General features: G+C 49.0%; 1 protein-coding gene across 2 annotated transcripts in view; it reads right to left on the minus strand.

Annotated features, from left to right (window-relative positions):
• Positions 1-3,945: 3,945 nt before the first annotated feature.
• Positions 3,946-18,910, minus strand: part of TP73 (tumor protein p73) — a gene marked incomplete at its 3' end in the record, with an annotated part of 57,334 nt that continues 42,369 nt past the window's right edge. For both annotated transcript variants that reach the window (XM_081954948.1, XM_081954949.1), the window contains 10 exons: positions 14,984-15,170; positions 13,837-13,952; positions 11,740-11,849; positions 10,914-11,056; positions 9,844-9,932; positions 9,455-9,579; positions 7,841-7,995; positions 6,160-6,292; positions 5,857-5,950; positions 3,946-4,266 (listed from right to left, as the gene is read on the minus strand). In XM_081954948.1, coding sequence (XP_081811074.1) covers positions 3,946-4,266; positions 5,857-5,950; positions 6,160-6,292; positions 7,841-7,995; positions 9,455-9,579; positions 9,844-9,932; positions 10,914-11,056; positions 11,740-11,849; positions 13,837-13,952; positions 14,984-15,170 — 1,473 coding nt within the window. The remainder of the gene's footprint in view (positions 4,267-5,856; positions 5,951-6,159; positions 6,293-7,840; positions 7,996-9,454; positions 9,580-9,843; positions 9,933-10,913; positions 11,057-11,739; positions 11,850-13,836; positions 13,953-14,983; positions 15,171-18,910) is intronic.

The following is an 18,910-nucleotide window of genomic DNA, read 5'->3' on the forward strand; positions in this document are numbered from 1 at the left end:
AAAAGATGCATTTATACAAAAGGGATTTTTTTTTATCCTCCCCATAGAGGGAAAACAACATTCGAAATACATTTATTATATTACCAAAAGGAGAAAAAAAAACCCTTACAAAAATAAGAATTATTATTATTTTTTGTTCCTCAAAAAAATCATTACAGCAAAACAAACATGTTTGACCATTCAGGGGGAAAAAAACAACAACTCAAGTCCTATCTGATTCTCGGGGTCCCAGTGAAATCCTCTAAACTAAGGGTCTCCAAACTTGGGAACTTTAAGACTCGTGGACTTCAACTCCCAGAATTCCCCAGCCAGCTGGCTGGGGAATTCTGGGAGTTGAAGTCCACGAGTCTTAAAGTTCCCAAGTTTGGACAGCCCTGCTCTAAACTGATTGCCTGAATGATCATCCAGAAAGAGGTGGATATATTTGCTGCGTCCTGAGCCAGAAACCCCTCAAAAGCCATGAATTCTAAACAACTTTAAACTCTTGGCTGTGTTATTTTAATAGTACAGGTAGTCCTCGAGATACGACCACAATGGAAGCAGAGGGGAGATTGCTGCCGGTTCGTCCCGGATCGGGCGAACCGGTAGGAGTGCCAGCAGTTGGCTCCGCCCACCCACCCGTACGCTCGCCCCCCCCGAACCGATAGTAACAAAATGGGCAGCCTACCCCTGAATGGAAGCCAACATTTTTCTGTTGCTAAGTGAGACAGTTGTTTCAATGGAAGTTCGCCTCGTTTCCTTGCCACGGTCGTTAAGTGAACCTGGCTCCCCTATAAACTTTGGGACGCTGTGACCGTCATTAAACACGAGTCGGTTGCCGAGTGCCGGGATTTGGATGGCGTGTGAACCCCGGGGACGCTACGATGGTCGTAAGTGCGAAAAATGGCTCTAAGTTCTTTTTTTTCCCAGAGCCGTCGTAACTTTTTTCCTTTTTTCTTTTGTGGGAGAAAATATCAGTCTGGCGCAAATGTGCGCTTTTTGGACACTTAAGGCCACGGTTATGAGAAGTTGGGATAATAAATCAGTTTTTTGAAGGATATATCGTTGCCCTATCCTAAAGCAGAGATTCTTAGGCGAAAAGATAATTCTCCACCTCTTCTACTTTCTTCTACGCGTCCTCAAGCAAATTTAAAAAGCAAACAAACCCAGAATCAACCATAGTTCCCCTTCAAGCAAACAAGCCAGCTTTCATGGCTTCTTCCTGGGCTATTTTTTATTTGCTGCTAATCTTGGCTTACCTAGAAGTCTTCAAGGTAAGAAGTCTAGAAGTCTTCAATAGTTAATACTGTGGCCAGTGGGGGAAAAGGGCATTTTTCTTACTCCTGCGACATAAGAGACTGAAAAGGTTTTTTTCCCTTTTTTTTTTTTAAAAAAAGTAAAGTGCTTTAATTGGATTTCTACTTGGCTGGCATGATTCGATCTCAGGATCCGGGCTCACAAAGCACAGTTCGGGGATGCTTCTCTCAATTGGCTCGGAGAATTAGTTAGACGATGAGGAAGTCCTATGGGTAAGAGAGATGGGGAATTTGAAATCACCTGGAAATGTGTTTGTTTGCGAAACAGCCAGCTGTTTCAACACACAGACACACAAAACTCCACAACAACAACAACAATTTAAGCAAGCAAATAAACCAACGCTGAGATGCGTTGCATTAAAAAATGTAAAAGGAACAATTTTTAAAAATCAACTCAATCCTGGGAAATCTAGATATATATATATTTTTCCTGCCAGAAACAACTTGGCGCACGGTTAAATTTGGACTTTGAAGCGTCTTAACTGAAACTTAAAAGTTTAAGTTTAAAAAGTTTTAAGTTTAAAAACAACTTAAAAATTGGAGGAAAAAAATTGGTGGGGATCAGAGGACCCTCTTCCAAAATTAACCCAACCTTTTAAAAAATTTACGATCCGTTGAATTTACGCTCAGGACTGGCAAAAGTGGGCTTTTATTTTTACACTTTCTTACTCTAAAGATTTTAAACAGGGAAGGCAATTTTTTCTTCTTCTTCTTTTGAATCTTAGCTATTCCCCCCCATTCCCTAAAATGTCTGTATACCGTTCCCCCCCCCCCAAAAAATAAGACCGACTCTTATATTATTATTTTGCTTCAAAAGATGCATCGTGGTTTATTGTCTGGTTAGGTCTTATTTTGAGAGAAATATTGTACTTCCCCGTTTCCCCCAAAATAAGACCTCCCCGGATAATAAGCCCAGTCGGTCTTTTGAATGCATGTGCTAAAATAAGGCGTCCCCCCAAAATATTGCAACACAGCAGCAGCCACAAGGTGACCACGCTCGCCGCTTCCTGCACCTCAAAAATAATAAGACCTCCCCAAAAATAAGGCCAAGCTTATTTCGGGGGTCAAAAGAAAATAAGACCCCTATCTTATTTTCTTGGAAACACGGTAATTGCATCCTTAATCTTAACTGGGGCTTATTTTGGGGGTAGGGCTTATGAGCATCCTGAAAAATTCATGCGAGGGTTTATTTATGGGTCTTATTTTCAGGGAAAATTAAGTTTGCACGTAGGTGTTATATACAGGTTGCTATCTTGGGCATTGTGGCTGACCCCTGAATATTTCTCTTGATTTTATCATTAGGCAGGCTGTAGCAGGATTCTTAGGTAGCAAATTGTGATTTAAGTAGGAAAACGTTGCGTCCATAAATGACACCCCTTTTTTCTGAATCGCAACCCCGTCACGCAAGCACAAGTGTCTTCTGCAACATAGGAAATGTGACTTCGGAGTTTATGGCAAAGCACATATAATTTTTTTTAAAAAATCCATTACCTTTATGGAGATTGGATGTTCAGTTTAGGAATGGAATTCCCCAAGCTGACATTATCCCTTTGGCTATACAAATAATTTGGGAGTTGAAGTCCACAAGTTGCAAAGTTTTGTGGAATTCAATTCCTGGAATTCCCGCCATTTGCGGCTGGCTGGGGAATTCTGGGAGTTGAAGTCCACAAGTCTTCTAGTTGCCATGTTTTCTGGACTTCAGCTCCCAGAATTCCCCAGCAAGCCATTTGCGGCTAGCTGGGGAATTCTGGGAGTTGAAGTCCACAAGTTGCAAAGTTTTGTGGAATTCAATTCCTGGAATTCCCGCCATTTGCTGCTGGCTGGGGAATTCTGGACACTGAAGTCCACAAATCTTAAAGTTGCCAAGTTAGGAGACCCCCCTGGAATAAACCCCAAATGGTCAAAATCTTGATGGTCGACAAAGCCACGTCCATCTTAAAATAGCTTACATAAACCTTACAACAGTGATTAAATACAGTTATGTACAGCGTATGTCTGCTCGAGCGGAGCAAAGGGTGAACCTAACTAATGCAAGCGTCGCTTGGGTTTGTTGAGCGACTTATACACAGCTTTTCTGTTGTCGTTGTTTTCAGTCTACGTAGCACTGTAGAAAAACACTTTTTGGCAGTCCGTTGAGGGAACGGATGGGGGTCGGTACCCCTCGTTTCTAAATCCTTTTCAACCCAAAAGGGGGGATATTGACGAGCGATGAGCCTGTTTTTCGCCGGAGAAGAAACAATGCCCATCGCGGGAAGAAAAGTTGAGGATTGTTCAGGAACGAAAACCAGCCCATCCTCTCCTGTCCTTGAGAGCGCAAAATTGACGCCGAGGGATTTGGGAAATATGAAATGCAAGTTTTCATCGATTTTCTGCTGGTTGAACTTTCCTTCTGATCCGTTGCACTTTTGCACGACAGCATACGAAAGGGAAATGTTATGTTTTCGTCAATTTCCCCCCGAGTTTGCTGCTCTTTCCTTCTGCGACAGCGTCCGAAACCAACATACCAAAGTACGACCTCGCCGAAGTCCCACCGCCGCAACCTCTCCGGAATACTTTTTTTGGGGTGGCTTCGGCCTGGTGCCCAAATCGACAGGCCTATGGGCCAGCTGGCTTTGCCCCCCCAGATCCATCCCCGCCCCCAGGATCCCCTTCAGTTGATTTCCCCCTCGAGAAATTCCTCTTTGATGGACTGTTTGCGGGATTTGCAATCCGGCAGGTCGAAGCCAAAGTCCGCCCATTCGTCGGATCCACTCCGGTTCGGGATAGTGATGGTGTGGCGGACGCGGAAGTGCACGGCCTCCATGACGCGCTGCCGTTGGAGCTCTCCGGAAGTCCCGATGGAGATGGTGGCAGCGTTGCTGCTGGAACGGAGGAGCTGCTGCCCGCCGTAATCGTGGCCCTGCTTCAGATCCTGGAGGCCCCTCCAGATGATCATGCGGTATTGCTCCGGGATCTTCAGGGCCGCGAGATCCTACCGAGAGACGAAGGCGTGGATTGACTCCAAAGGACAAGATCTCCATCCTGTGGGGACCTTGTGGTGCTTCCTGAGCTGGATGGTTTTCTTGCAGGCGTTTCAGGACTCAAATAGGTCATGTCATAACTGAGAGTGGGCTGATGATGTTGCTTAGTTGGGCAATGAAATGTCTTCAAGAAAGCCACCAAGCTCAGAGAGCACCAAGGACCCCACAGTTCTTCTCTGTCTCCTCCTCCTCCTCTTCCCCCACTCCCTTCTTACACTGATGATGTTAGCTAGTTGGATAATGAAATGTCTTAAAGGAAACCACTAGGCTCAAACAGCACTAAGGACCCCGCAGTCCTCCTCCTTCTCGTCCTCTTCCTTCTCCTTGTCCCCCACTCTCTTCTAGCACTGATAATGTTACCTAGTTTGGTCATGAAACGTCTCCAAGAAAACCACCAAACTTAGAGTGCAGCAAGGACCCCACATTTCTCCTCCTCCTCTCCCTCCTCTCCACAACCTCCATTCCCGTCTAGCACTGATAATGTTACCTAGTTAGGTCATGAAAACGTCCGCAAGAAAACCACCCAGGTCAGAGAGCACCGAAGAACCCCACAGTTCAACCCCGAGCCAGAAATATTCTGTTCAAGAATATTTGCAAGAAATAAAAAGAAGGCAAACAAACCTCCCTTCCTCCCCAAGCTTTTTTTCCTCCCATCTGCAAACCAATGTCCAAATTTATTCTCTGGCCTCCTGACCGCAAGAGCTGCTTTTACCGGGGGGCAGGTGGGGAGAGGAGAAGAAGGAAGATGTTAGGGGGAAAGATGGAAAAGCAGGGAAGGCAGCTTGTATTCATATTTGCAACCAGATATAAATTTATTGGGGTTTTTATTTTTGCAAAATGGGCCAGTCCTCGGATGCGGAGGGACAGACGCCCCAGAGGGCATGAAGGGAACATTCGAAAGGGAAATAAATAGCTTGCATCCTGCTGGTGGGATACAGCCAATTCGAAACAGTTCGGGTGATCCGCTTACTAATTTTGCAACTGGTTGGCCGAAACGGGAATTGGAAGGACTGGCTGGCCTCGCCCCTCCCCAGAGTCTCCACGCAGGCCCATCCATCATGCCCAGATAAGTGCAGGGCCTGCGTAAGTGCAACCTCTGGGAGGGGCGGGGCAGGGCCAGCCAGTCCTTCCAACTACCGATTCGATGAAACAGTTGCAAAATTAGCAACCAATTCACCTGGACCAGTTCAAACTGGCTGAATCCCACCAGCACGATGCAAGCCAACTTCCAGTAGCTCCAGAAATCAGGAAACAGGCCTCCGGAGCCGAGGAGAGGTTGTTTTCGCCCTCCCGGAGGCCCAAGGAAAACCTCCGGAGCCTGGGGAGGGTGAAATCCCCCCCTCCCTTTGTGGTGCAGGAGTCCGACTAGGCCACGCCCCCTGGCCACGCCTTCCCAGCAACCGGGCAGAGAGCTGGTTGCTGAAATTTTTCAATCCCACTTGGGATCCCGCCCCCCCCTCTCCATCCCCGTTGATCCCTCTGTGAGCCCCTCGCCACCCCCACAAGCAGGAGACCGTTCCGAAAAAGGTGTATTCTTTTACCTCCAAGGTCAAATTCTGCAGGTGATAAAGAGTCTGTAAGCCTTGCGAAGTGAAATAGTCAATGCAGTTTGAGCAGCCCAATCCTGTTAGGAAACTAACGAAAGAAATACGTGTTTATTTTTAATATGAGATCAACTTCTGAGGTTCTCGGCCAGCCTGTTCAGAAGGATATCCTAATGGGGTTGTGATGAAGTTGGGCAAGCACTACAAAACCCATCTTCCCAAACCACATTGGGGTCCCATCCCTGGATCAGTAGATGTCAAAACAGACAAGAAGGGCTGCCCCCCCCCACACACCCGTACCTGACAAGGCTGGGGTCTGGGTTGTAGGGTGGGGGTGGAGTGCAGTGGGAGCTGGAGACCATGGGCTGTGAAGAGTGCCCCCCGTTCATCTCTCCGTTGGACTGCATGGCGTGGCTGTTGAGAATAGTCGGGCCTGAGATCGAGAAAAGAAAACGCGACAACATGGTAAGTTTACAAATCCCATTTTCCTTGCAATTATAGAATACAATACAATAGCAGAGTTGGAAGGGACCTTGGAGGTCTTCTAGTCCAACCCCCTGCCTAGGCAGGAAACCCTCTACCGTTCCAGACAAATGACTATCCAACATCTTCTTAAAGACTTCTAGTGTTGGGGCATTCACAACTTCTGGAGGCAACTTCTGTTCCACTGATTAATTGTTCTAACTGTCAGGAAATTCCTCCCCAGTTCCAAGTTGCTTCTCTCCTTGATTAGTTTCCACCCATTGCTTCCTGCCCTCAGGTGCCTTGGAGAATAGTTTGACTCCCTCTTCTTTGTGGCAACCCCTGAGATATTGGAAGACTGCTATCATGTCTCCCCTAGTCCTTCTTTCTCTTAAGCTAAACATACCCAGTTCCTGCAACCGTTCTTCATATGTTTTAGTCTCCAGTCCCCTAATCCTCTTTGTTGCTCTTCTCTGCACTCTTTCTAGAGTCTCCACATCTTTTCTACATCGTGGTGACCAAAACTGGATGTCGTATTCCAAGTGTGGCCTTTCCAAGGCCTTATAAAGTGGTATTAACCCTTCACGTGATCTTGATTCTATCCCTCTGTTTATGAATGCATTTGGCTTGGATGTCGGCTATGCACTTCCAAGCTCTGCCTGCAATCATAAAGTAAAGGTTCCCCTCGCACATATGTGCCAGCCGTTCCTGACTCTAGGGGGCGGTGCTCATCTCTGTTTCAAAGCCGAAGAGCCAGCGCTGTCCGAAGACGTCTCCGTGGTCATGTGGCCGGCATGACTCAACTCCTGAAAGCGCATGGAATGCTGTTCTCTTCCCACCAAAGGTGGTTCCTATTTTTCCTACTTGCATTTTTTACGTGCTTTTCGAATGGCTAGGTTGGCAGAAGCTGGGCCAAGTCACGGGAGCTCCCTCCGTTACGTTAGGGATTCGAACCGCTGGACTGCCGATCTTTCTGATCGACAAGCTTAGCCACTGAGCCACTGCATCCCTCATGCGATCGTAAGTGAGCCCCAAAATGTCTGTTAGGAAGCGAGACGTTCATTCTATGAATTTTGCCCCATTTTTGCGCTCTTTCTCAACTGTTCAGTGAATCACAGCAGCAGTTAAATGAGTAAGCCGGTCGTTAAGCGGATTTATCTTTCCCAGCCTCCCTTGACTTGGCGTCTAAGAAGGTCGCAAAAGGGGATCCTGGGACACCCTCCCAGGACGCCACGACCGTCACAAATACAGTTGTGCCAAGCGTCCGAATTTTGGGCGGGGATGCTGCAACGGTCGTAAGTGTGAAAAACACTTACAGGGGCGTGGTAGCTTCGAACGGTCACTAAATGAACTGTTGTAAGTCGAGGACTATCTGTACTTGTGGACGTGATGGAAGGACGAGAAACTCACAACTGCCTGAACTGGTTTGCGCTCAACCAACATCCATTCCCTGAAATCGTCAGCTGGGCAGGTGTGAAATAAGTTATGGGGATACCTTTGAAGGGGGGGGAGGTCTTACCCATTGGCCCAAGGTTTGGCCCCGCGCCAGGCCCCTGCTGAAGAGGCTGCCCCACCAGCTGGTTCACGGATGGTAGCTTGTTGATGCCTCCTGGATGAAGCTTGTTTACGGGAGACAAGACCGGGCCGTAGGACGGTGGAGAATGGAGGTGCGTCCTGTGGGCGAAGGGAGCAGAGAGTGAGCCCAAGACATGCCAGGGGGCAAGGTGGTGCCCGGCTGGAGAGAGCTGTGCCCATCCTCTGCGAAATCCAAGGGAGAACCTGGAGTTGCGTGTAAGCCAGGGATATGGATAATTGATTTTCCCAAGCGGGCCACATGGCGCCAGCGGGCCGAAGGTTCTCCTGCCCCCTGTGGCCTCTTTATTTCATTTCAGGGGTCCTTGGTGCTCTCTGAGGCTGGTGGTTTTCTTGCAGATGTTTCATGACCCAGCTAGATAACATCATCAAAGCTAGAAGGGAGTGGATTTGCAGAGGGAGGGAGGGAGGAGGAGGACGGTGGGGTCCTTGGTGCTCTCTAAGCTTGTTTTTTTCCTTGCAGATTGTTGGAATGTATTTGTATGCAACAACTACAGTAGTATTCAGCTAGTAGATGGTAGTAGTGTTTAAAGTTTGGATCTATGGTAAATACTCTACGCTTTTTTGTTCTAAGGAAGAGTTTCCTGTTACAGTTCAAATGGTTGAGCAGTAAAGCACATGGTGACGGTGCTGTTTGCCCTGTGGTGCTATAGATAAACAGAATTTCTAACACAGGCATTTCATGACCCAACTGGACAACATCCTCAGTGCTAGAAGGGAGTGGATTTGCAGAGAAGGGGAGGAGGAGGACAACTGTGGGATCCTTGGTGATCTCTGCGCTTGGTGGTTTTCTTGAAGATGTTTCATGATCCCACCGGGGAACATCTTCAGTGCTACCAATGCAAATCCCCCTCTCTTCCAGCATTGATGATGTTCCCTAGTTGGGCCATGAAATGTCTGCAAGAAAACCACCATGCTCAGAGAGCATCAAGGATCCCATAATCCTCCTCCTCTTTATCATCCTCCTCCTCCTCCTCCTCCTCCTCCTCCTCCTCCTCCTCCTCCTCTCCACAACCCCCACTCCCTTCTAGTACTGATGATGTTCCCTAGTTGGGCCATGAAACGTCTGCAAGAAAACCACCATGCTCAGAGAGCACCAAGGACCACTCCTTTCAACCTTGACCTACACAGATTCTCCTTTATTACTTATTTCATTTTGTTTCTAATTTCCAATTAACGCTCACGCTGGCTGTACAGGGACAGCCAAAGAGCCCAGGGTGGCCCTGGGACCCGTAAGGTGCCCAGTTCGGCTTTAAATGATTCTCGGACACTGTCAAGACTTGAAATGAAGGATTTATACGATGCGGTTGCGTTTCAGAGGAGCAGCCCCCCCCCAATACAAAGATCCGGGCGGGACAGGGCTGTGAGGCCGCCAGTTGCCCACCCCTGTAAGGAGAAGTGAACCCACAGAATTAAAACATGAGATTTCGGCCACCAGCGGGGCTCCCTCCTCCCCGCCAACTCTTGCAAAATTTGCCGTGCCTCGTCGCAACGAGAAGACAGGGTTGGCGAAGGAAGGGGGGGATTGCGCGGGACTCACTGTCGCTGGAGAAACTGCTGCTGTTGCTGTCGGTAAGAGTCGACCAGCTGCTGGGGGACCAGCTCAACCAGTTCCAAACTTTCTTTGATCTTCATCAGCATCTCAAAGTTTTCCCGACCTCGAACCTGAGCCAAGCAGAAGCAGAGGGGAACCGTTAAGCTGAAGGGACTACAGCTCCCATCGGTCTCCGCCTGCGGTTGGAAAGACCGAGTGCCGGAGACAAAACTGCGGAGTCCCCCCCACTCGGGTCCCCCAATCTGCAAATATCTCTTCGTTTTCAGGGTGGGTTTTTTTTTTTTTAAATTGTAAGAAACGGGCTGCAAAAATTTTTATTTTAATTTGAAAAGCGTAAACAACGGGATTTCTTTTGGGGCAGATTTACTACTTACAGGCACGTAATACGTTTCCTCCTCGCCGTGCCTCCGTTTCTTAACCCCGGCGCCCAACGCTGGGATACTTTGCGGGCTCTGTTTGAAAGCTGGGAAGAATCATAGCATCACAGAAGGGAAGGGACCTCGGAGGTCCTCTAGTCCAACCCCCTCCTGAGGGCCAGGAATCCAAATTAAAGCTTGGAATCCTAGAAGGGAAGGGAACTTGGAGATCAACGAGTCCAACCCAGTGGTGGGATTCAACGTGTTTTTTTTTTACTACCGGTTCTGTGGGCGTGGCTTGGTGGGCGTTGCAGGGGAAGGATACTGCAAAATCCCCCTTCCCTCCCGATCAGCTGGGACTCGGGAGGCTGAGAATAGATGGGGGCGAGGCCAGCCAGAGGTGGCATTTGCCGGTTCTCCGAACTACTCAATATTTCCGCTACCGGTTGTCTCTAGAACTGGTCAGAACCTGCTGAATCCCACCTCTGGTCCAACCCATGCCCAGGGGAGGAATCTAAACTAAGAATCGTAGAATGGAAGGGAAATCGGAGGTCATCTAGTCCAATACACTAATACAGGGCGGGAATCCGTTACTATGTGTAGGGTGATTCAGAATCCTAGAACAGTGATGGCTAACCTTTTTGTCCACACTTTTTTGTGCCACAAGTGTGTGTGTGCGCGCTTTCCACACCCATAGTGCAATGTGAGTGCGCCCCCCCCTGCGCATGCACGTCTGACACACACACACACGCGTCCCATTTTGGGCCCAGCAGGACTCCCTGAAGCCTCCTCGGACCAAAAAAAGGCTCAGGGGGGGGCACCTCACCCTTCCCCACACGACCCCCACATGTGCAGCCCACCCCATCCTTCTCCCATGTGCGCAGCAGAGACCCGAAAATCAGCTGGCCAGTGGGAAGCACGCACGCATCTGGGACGATGGCTCGTGTGCCCGCAGAGAGGGCTCCATCACAGTCCTAGAAGGTTCACCTTTTAACCCTCAGCTGATGCTTTCTCCCCCATGATGGGACTCCATCTCCCATCTCCCTAACCACCCTCAGAGGGTCAGGATGCCCAATCCAAGAACTCACTCCTCTTATTGGGGTTTCCGTTCTTGGCGGCGTTTTCATTCAGCGCTTGCTGCTCTCGGAAGTGATCCTCGTCGGCTTTTCGGTCTCGTCCGGGACAGGCGCAGATCCGGCCTTCGAACGATCGGCGGCCCAAAACCTGTCCACTGTGGGAAAACAACAGCGTCCTCGACTAACAACCACAATTGAGTGCCAAATTTCCATTGCAAAGTGAGACATTGGTTGAGCGAGTTTTGCCTCAGTTTTACGACTTTCTCGCCACTGTTGTGACTGACTTTGGGGCCGCTGGGATTTGGGGTTTTTATAACTGCCACGCGAGAGAACCAGTTTCGTGTCGTGGTGACGGCATATCAGGCTAGAAACTGTTCGAATCTCGCCTTGGGGACAAAGCCAGCTGGATGAAAGCCAGCCACTGTCATCTCAGCCCTAGGATGAAGGCAACGGCAAAGCACTTCTGAAAACACCTTGCCAAGAAAACCACCGTTTCCAAAAATTTAAAAACACCATGAAAATCGAGAAGATCTGAAATATCCTTGTAAAACTTTTACGCGGATCAAACAACTTCCCCAGTCAAAGGTGGAATGCAAACATTGCACAATTTCTCACGGGGTACGGGGTCCCCAAATTCTACAAAATTTCCCGTACAAGCATCTCGTTTTCTAAACAAACAAAAAACTCAACAGGGCTGGCAAAGACGCGTTGATGGGAACCTCGCCGTATCAACTCCCCTTTCAACCCGAGGAATTCGTTCACGGCACTCGGGTTCTAATCTCCACAATGGCCTTGCAGAGCGGGACTCCAGGGGAACACCAAAGGGGGGTGAACTCACTCTCTCGTCTCCAGCGTGATGATGATTAAAATCGGCCTCCGGTTCATGCCCCCCACGCAGCTGCTGTTACACATGAAGTTGTACAGGATGGTGGTGAATTCCGTGCCCACCTTGACGAGATAAAACAAGAGAGAGATTCATTTTCCAACCGAACAGAGGGCGGAATTGGTAAGCTACGTGTTCTGATCCAGCTCCCCAAATTTCTCGCTGAAGGCTAACAAATCCGTCTGGCCAGGAGATGAATAGTTGCCTGCCACATCTATTCCTCTCCGCCTCCTGCCTTTGATCCCCAGAGCTAGGGTGGAGCTTTGCTAGCAGCAGTGACTCTTCCGTCCCAAGGACCGGCCTATAGATTTCCACTGCTCTCCTCTCCTCTGCCACATCTATTCCTCTCCGCCTCCTGCCTTTGATCCCCAGAGCTAGGGTGGAGCTTTGCCAGCAGCAGTGACTCTTCCGTCCCAAGGACCGGCCTATAGATTTCCACTGCTCTCCTCTCCTCTGCCACATCTATTCCTCTCCACCTCCTGCCTTTGATCCCCAGAGCTAGGGTGGAGCTTTGCCAGCAGCAGTGACTCTTCCGTCCCGAGGACCGGCCCATAGATTTCCACTGCTCTCCTCTCCTCTGCCACATCTATTCATCCCTGCCCCCTGCCTTTGATCCCCAGAGCTAGGGTGGAGCTTAACTAGCAGCAATGGCTCTTCCGTCCCGAGGACCGGCCTATAGATTTCCATTGCTCTCCTCTCCTCTCTGCCTTCTGCATATCCGCACATCAGGCACCGGATCCAGTGCTCCTCCTCTTCCTCATCAGCCACCTCCAGACCTGGGGCTGTTGACCCTCCATCTGAGGGCTGACGAACAGATGGCCTAGGCTCTGCCCTCCCTCTCTCTGCCAGCTCCACTCCCTCTTCCCCCTTGGAGCTCTCTGGTTGGCTTGATGCTGACCCTGAGTCCCATGCTACCTCCTCCTTCTCTGATTCGGCTGCTGGAGGGGCCACAACACTACGGGCCACACTGCCTGCCGTTGTAAGTTGGAGTCCTGTGTCAGATTTACCTCCCCCCCGCCGCCCCAGTCTAAAAAGGGCTGCCGTAGGAGGGGAATATCAAATGATTGTGCAATTCTCAAATTCGACATTCACCTTTCGTTTTTACCGGTAGCCCTCGACTTTCGACCGGCCGCTTAGCAAATGTTTCAAGTTACGACAGACCCCGGAAAAGGCGACTCGCGAGCCAGATTCGATTCACGGGAGCACATTTGGGGGACCTGGCAAATGGCCTGCGTGTAAGGCGGTTTGCGGCATCCCGCAGTCCTATGACCATTCAATGGATTTGTTTTGCCAGTAAAAGTCGCTCCCTAGTGAACAACGAGTTTGCATAATGACCACAGTGTTTGCTTAACGGCCATTGCAAAAAAAAAAAAAGGGTTGTAAAATCTGATGTGGTTGTGTGGCGACCGGCCGTGTGATTATCACGACTTAGGTCCAAAAGTCTCAATTACAGTCGTAAATCGAGGACTACCTGTGTACCAAACACGATGTCTGGGGAGTCCAGCAGGGGGCGCACTTAGCCAATCTTAGCTTTATATATAACTGGAAATTTCTTTTGGCTGTCGTAAAATCAGACTAAAGCTTGACTCCCACTGAGATGGGCAGCTCCATAACTTTCCTGGGCCACAACACACACAAAAGTCTCCCCTCCAACTCCTCACCCAGCCTGACCCTGCTTAGCTTTGCAGCCGGGTTCTGCCCCTTTAAGCGAGACCCTGCAGACTTGGCTGCAGTTACTCAGACGGCCACCAGATGGCGGCGGATTTGTTCCCTTTAACCTTTATTACTGCCTGCAAAAGAAATCAACTCCGCTAATGAAAATTAAATTTTTTGGCTCAACATCAAAAGGGAAAGAAAAGGCTTTTTTTGGGATGCAATAAGTTTGCAAGAATAAATTCCTGAAAGCGCCGCTTTCCAGGCCCCGAGCAATGCCAATCCTTTCCCCCCGCCTCCCAAACCTTCAAGAGGACTAGCACCTTGGGCAGCCCGGCCGGGGGTGGGGATAAAGAGCAAAACAAAGCAGCTCATCACTTTGCAGAGCTGACACGTCACCTGGGGAGACTCGTAAGGGACCATGACACTCTGCCTTCCCGTCACGGGGTCATCGACATACTGGGAGAGGTTGTTGCCTTCCACCCGGATCAAATGACTGGCGGGTGCCGAGAGGCCTGGAAAAACCAAGAAAATCATTTTACTGCAAAGTTGCAGACTTGACAAGGAAATTGCGCCGCAGCAAAAGAAGGAAAAATGGAAAAAATGTTCTGGATCCATTCACAGTGGATGCGCAAAGCTGCGAGAAAGGGTTGCTTTCAGCTATACTACCCCTGTCCATGGAGGCTCCATCCAGGGGCAGGGGCAGCCGCTACGAAAATGCTTCTAACCTAATATGACTATGAATATTAATATCTCATGGGGTAAAATCCCTTTTTTCCCCCATGTCTCTTTGCGGGATTGCAAGATATTCTTTGCTGAAAAATGGTGAAGGCGTCCCCGGTCCTCATTTTATAACGGGGGACAGATACAGTTTGTTTAGTGAGCGTTTAGTGAAGTTATGACGGCCCTGAAAGTGACCTACAGCCATTTTTCACACTTACGACCCGTTGTAGCATTCCCTGCGGTCACGTGATCGAAATTCAGATGCTGGGCCACCGACTCATATTTATGACGGCCGTATTGATGACGTAGTTATCAACTCTTCAATCAAAGAGCAATCAATCCATCTATCCATCCATCAAATTCCCCAAGGAATTTGTTTCTTTAATAGGATGGTTAAGGAGTCCCTAAACAATTTTTTTTTAAAAACCCGCCCCAAAGTCTTAAAACATTTAACAAGGCAGATAACCGGAAGCCTCTTAGAGTGGTGCGGTGGCCTAAGAGGTAGAGCTCAGGCCTCACAATGAGGAGGCTGTGAGTTCTATCCTAGGTAGAGGCAGATATTTCTCTCTCTGGGAACGATGAGAAATATATCTGCTGAACAAAACTCCACTCTGGTGACAGGGATAGCATCTGGCCATTCAACACCCTGCTAGCTCCATTCAGTTGCAGGCTCCACCCCTCAAGGGATTATGATGATGTTAAAAGATGATGATGATGTTGATAACCGGATAACTCTTCTGCCCGAACGTTAAAAAAACGCATTCAGAGAAGCAAAGAGAGACGAGTTTGAGAGATAAAGGATAAAGGGGGGAAAAAATCGCACCATCGTTGAAATCGCGTCCGAGCTCGTGGTTCGGGCAGCGCTTGACCACTTCGGTTACGTGTTCGGCCTTCTTGTATACTGGCATCGCTCGTATGACCGTCCCAGGAGGTGGTGGCGTGGAGACCTTAATCTGGATCGGACACGTCTTTGCAATTTGACAGTAGAGCTTCTTCAGCAGAGGCGAATACTGGAAATCGGAATAAAATTCACATGAAGAGAAGGACCAGGGGAGACAGGAGAGCAGCCTTCCAATATTGGAGGGGCTACCATAAAGAGGAGAAAGGAGTCAAGCTATTCCCCGAAGTCCCCACAGGAAACAATGGATGGAAACTAACCAAGGAGAGATTCAACCTGGAAATAAGGAGGAATTTCCTGACAGGGAGAACAATTAAACTAGTGGAACAGAAGTTGCCTTTGGAAATTGTGGGAGCTTCATCCCTGGAGGCTTTCAAGAAGAGTCTGGACTGCCATTTGTCAGAAATGGTGGAGGGTCTCCTGCTTGGGCCCCGGGGGGTTGGACTAGATGACCTCCAAGGTCCCTTCCAACTCTTGTTAGTCTGTTATTATTTTGTTATTCAGAAGTTGTGGGAGCTTCAGCCCTGGAGGCTTTCAAGAAGAGACTGGACTGCCCTCTGTCAGAAATGGTGCTTGGGAGGAGGGGGGGTTGGACTAGATGACCTGCAAGGTCCCTTCCAACTCTATTAATCCGTATCTAATGAATTAACCAAGACCGATTCATTTCTCCAGCCTGCAATCTCTCCAGCCCCATTTTTCGCATTATTTTTCACTATTATTACTACTTTTATTATTATTACGTCTACTACTACTAACATGCCTTCTGTTAAGGACCTATATACCGCACGAGGGCCGTGAGAATATCTACAGACCCCTCGCATCCTGGATATAAATTGCTCCAACTTCTGCCCTCCAAACAACGCAATACAAGACAACTAGACACAAGGAGAGTTTTTCCCCGAACGCCATCACTCTGCTAAACAAAGAATTCCCTCCCCACTGTCAAACCATTCCCTAAGTCTGCACTACTATTGCTATTAGTCTTCTCATCGTTCCTATCCCCCACCTCCTCCCACTTAGGACTGTAAAAGCACGCACGGCGGTGTGCGCAGAGAGGTTTCATGCTTCTAGCCCTCAGGATGTCAAAACGTTTCGAGCTTCTAGTCCTCAGCGCTAAGCTTTGCAACTCCGGCTCTCGGTGAAGCGCCTATCCAAAGGCAGCGTTTGGCTTTTAACTCCTTTTTAAAAACCCAACGTTTTTTTTTTTGTAGGCATGCCTCAAAAGGAGACAGGAGAGACGGACGAGTTTTAGTTTGTTTGGATCGGATGAAATGAATTTCATTCATCAGGCGAATTTTTTATTTTTTAAAATAATATTCGTTACATTTTCCCAACATTTAAAAAACAAAAGACAAACACTTGTAACAGCTTTTCCATATCGGTTCTCCATATTCTCCGTAACAATCCTGTTTTGCAAAAAAGTTCTATCTCTATATCCTAATCAAGGAGAGAAGCAACGTAGAACTGAGGATAAATTTCCTGACAGTTAGAACAATTAATCAGTGGAACAGAAGTTGCCTCCAGAAGTTGTGAATGCCCCAACACTGGAAGTCTTTAAGAAGATGTTGGATAGCCATCTGTCTGAAACGGTATAGGGTTTCCTGCCTAGGCAGGGGGTTGGACTAGAAGACCTCCAAGGTCCCTTCCAACTCTACTATTGTATTGTATTGTATTGTATTGTATTGTATCCCTATCCTAAGTTATCTCCTGATTTAAATACTCTCTCTATATATTCTGCTTTTACCCTTTATATACCTTAGGTTTTACGTTTACTCTCAAGCCAAGGAATACCATCTATTCCAAATTTTGATAATCCGGTATTATTTCTTCCCTCGCCTTCATTCCCATAGACGTTCTATCCATTTCTGCCGTGCAAAATTTTTAAATCAACAAGTTTTCTAGCCTTTCGAAATTTTCCTTGGGATTATGATCCGTTAAGCTCTCGCTGGAGGCAGCCCCGTGGTGGGGAAAATCCAACTTTTTTTCTTTTCTTCCCTAATTCATCCAAACGTCAACGCTTTGCCAATGCGGCTTTATTCCCCGTCAACCTGTCAAAAGGCAGCTTTAGCGCCTCCCCCGTCTGGAATAATTGCTATCCTGAAGCTTCATTGTCGGCTCATTGTTTGTGGGTTTTTTGCAAAGCACAACAATTTGACTTTTGTCGCCAGGGAGAAATGGGGTTCTGCGTTCGAAACGCTTGTCAAATAGCATCTGTAGCCAAGGGCAAGAAGTCGTTGACTTAAGCACCCTTCGTTTAGTGACATGGTTGACCTCCGAGAAGAGAAGGAGAAGGGCCTTGGGGATGCGTTGGGATGTCGTGACTCACAAATATGACACTGTTGTGATTCTCCGGGACGGCTTATCCTTGTGGCTTCGTGGCAGGGATTGGCAATTTTGGTTGCACAACTTTCTAACGTTAAGACGGGTATGTGTGCGTGTTCAACTCCCAGAAGGAGGGAGGGAGGAAGAGGAAGGATTGGAAGGGAAGGAGGGAAAGGAAGGAAGGAAAAGGGAGATGGGAAAGAAAGAGGGAGGAAGAGGAAGGATTGGAAGGGAAGGGAAGGAAGAAAGGAGAGGAAGGAAAAGGGAGGTGGGAAAGAGGGAAGAAGAGGAGGGATTGGAAGGGAAGGAGGGAAGGAAGAAAGAGGGAAGGAGGGAATGGAGGAAGGAAAAGGGAGGTGGGAAAGAGGGAGGAAGAGGAAGGATTGGAAGGGAAGGGAAGGAAGAAAGGAGAGGAAGGAAAAGGGAGGTGGGAAAGAGGGAGGAAGAGGAGGGATTGGAAGGGAAGGAGGGAAGGAAGGAAGAGGGAAGGAAGGAAAAGGGAGATGGGAAAGAAAGAGGGAGGAAGAGGAAGAATTGGAAGGGAAGGGAAGGAAGAAAGGAGAGGAAGGAAAAGGGAGGTGGGAAAGAGGGAGGAAGAGGAAGGATTGGAAGGGAAGGAAGGAAGGAAGGAGAGAAGGAAGAAAGGAAAAGGGAGGTGGGAAAGCAGAAGAGGAAGAATTTGAAGGGAAGGGAGGGAGGGAGGGAGAGAAAAGAGATGGGAAAGAGGGGGAGGAAGAGGAAGGATTTGAAGCGAAGGTTGGAAGGGAGGGAGGGAGAGAAAAGGAGGATGGAAAAGAGAGGGAGAGAGGAAGAGGAAGGATTGGAAGGGAAGGAGGGCAGGAAGGAAGGGAGGGAGGAAGAAAAGAAAAGGGAGATGGGAAAGAGAGGGAGGAAGAGGAAGGATTGAAAGGGAAGGGAGGGAGAGAGGAAGGAGAAAAGGGAGATGGGTAAGGGAGGGAGGAGGAAGGGAAGCAGAAAGGAAGGGAATAAGGAAAGGAAGGAAGGAGAGGGAGGCGAAGAGTGAGGGAAGAAAAGGAGGGAGGGAGATGAAGGAGGGAGACAGGAAGAAGGAGGGGAGGAGAGTGGAAGGAAGGAGAGAAAGAGAAAGGAAGACTGGCACAAACCACGGTTAGGCCAAACGATTTCCCCCCGCCAGCCACTTTAGGGGAGGGGGGAGTCCAATTGCCCCCTCTGGGACTCACCCTCCACCCCCATGGCCTTCCACGCCCTTCCCCCTCCCCTCTGCAGAGGGGCAGCCCTTGACCCAGGGCGAAGTGGGCACCAGCTGGCGGGGCGCTCCCAGCCGTGCAGGTGGTTTGGGGAGCGGCTCCTGACTCCCCACCCCCACCCTTGGCTTCCCCATTGGGGAGGGGTGGGGGGTGTTTGGGAGCATGGCCTGACATGCCCACGCTGCCAGGGCAAGCCTTGCCGTGCCAAGCATTCTGCCCACTTCCCGCGAAAAGTCCGAGGCCCCGTGCCAAGGCGTAGCACGCACGCGCGCGCGCGCACACACACACACACACACACAGA

The sequence above is a fragment of the Natrix helvetica genome (assembly GCF_964273705.1).
Source record: "Natrix helvetica genome assembly, chromosome: 5".
Classification (NCBI taxonomy): Eukaryota; Metazoa; Chordata; class Lepidosauria; order Squamata; family Natricidae; genus Natrix; species Natrix helvetica.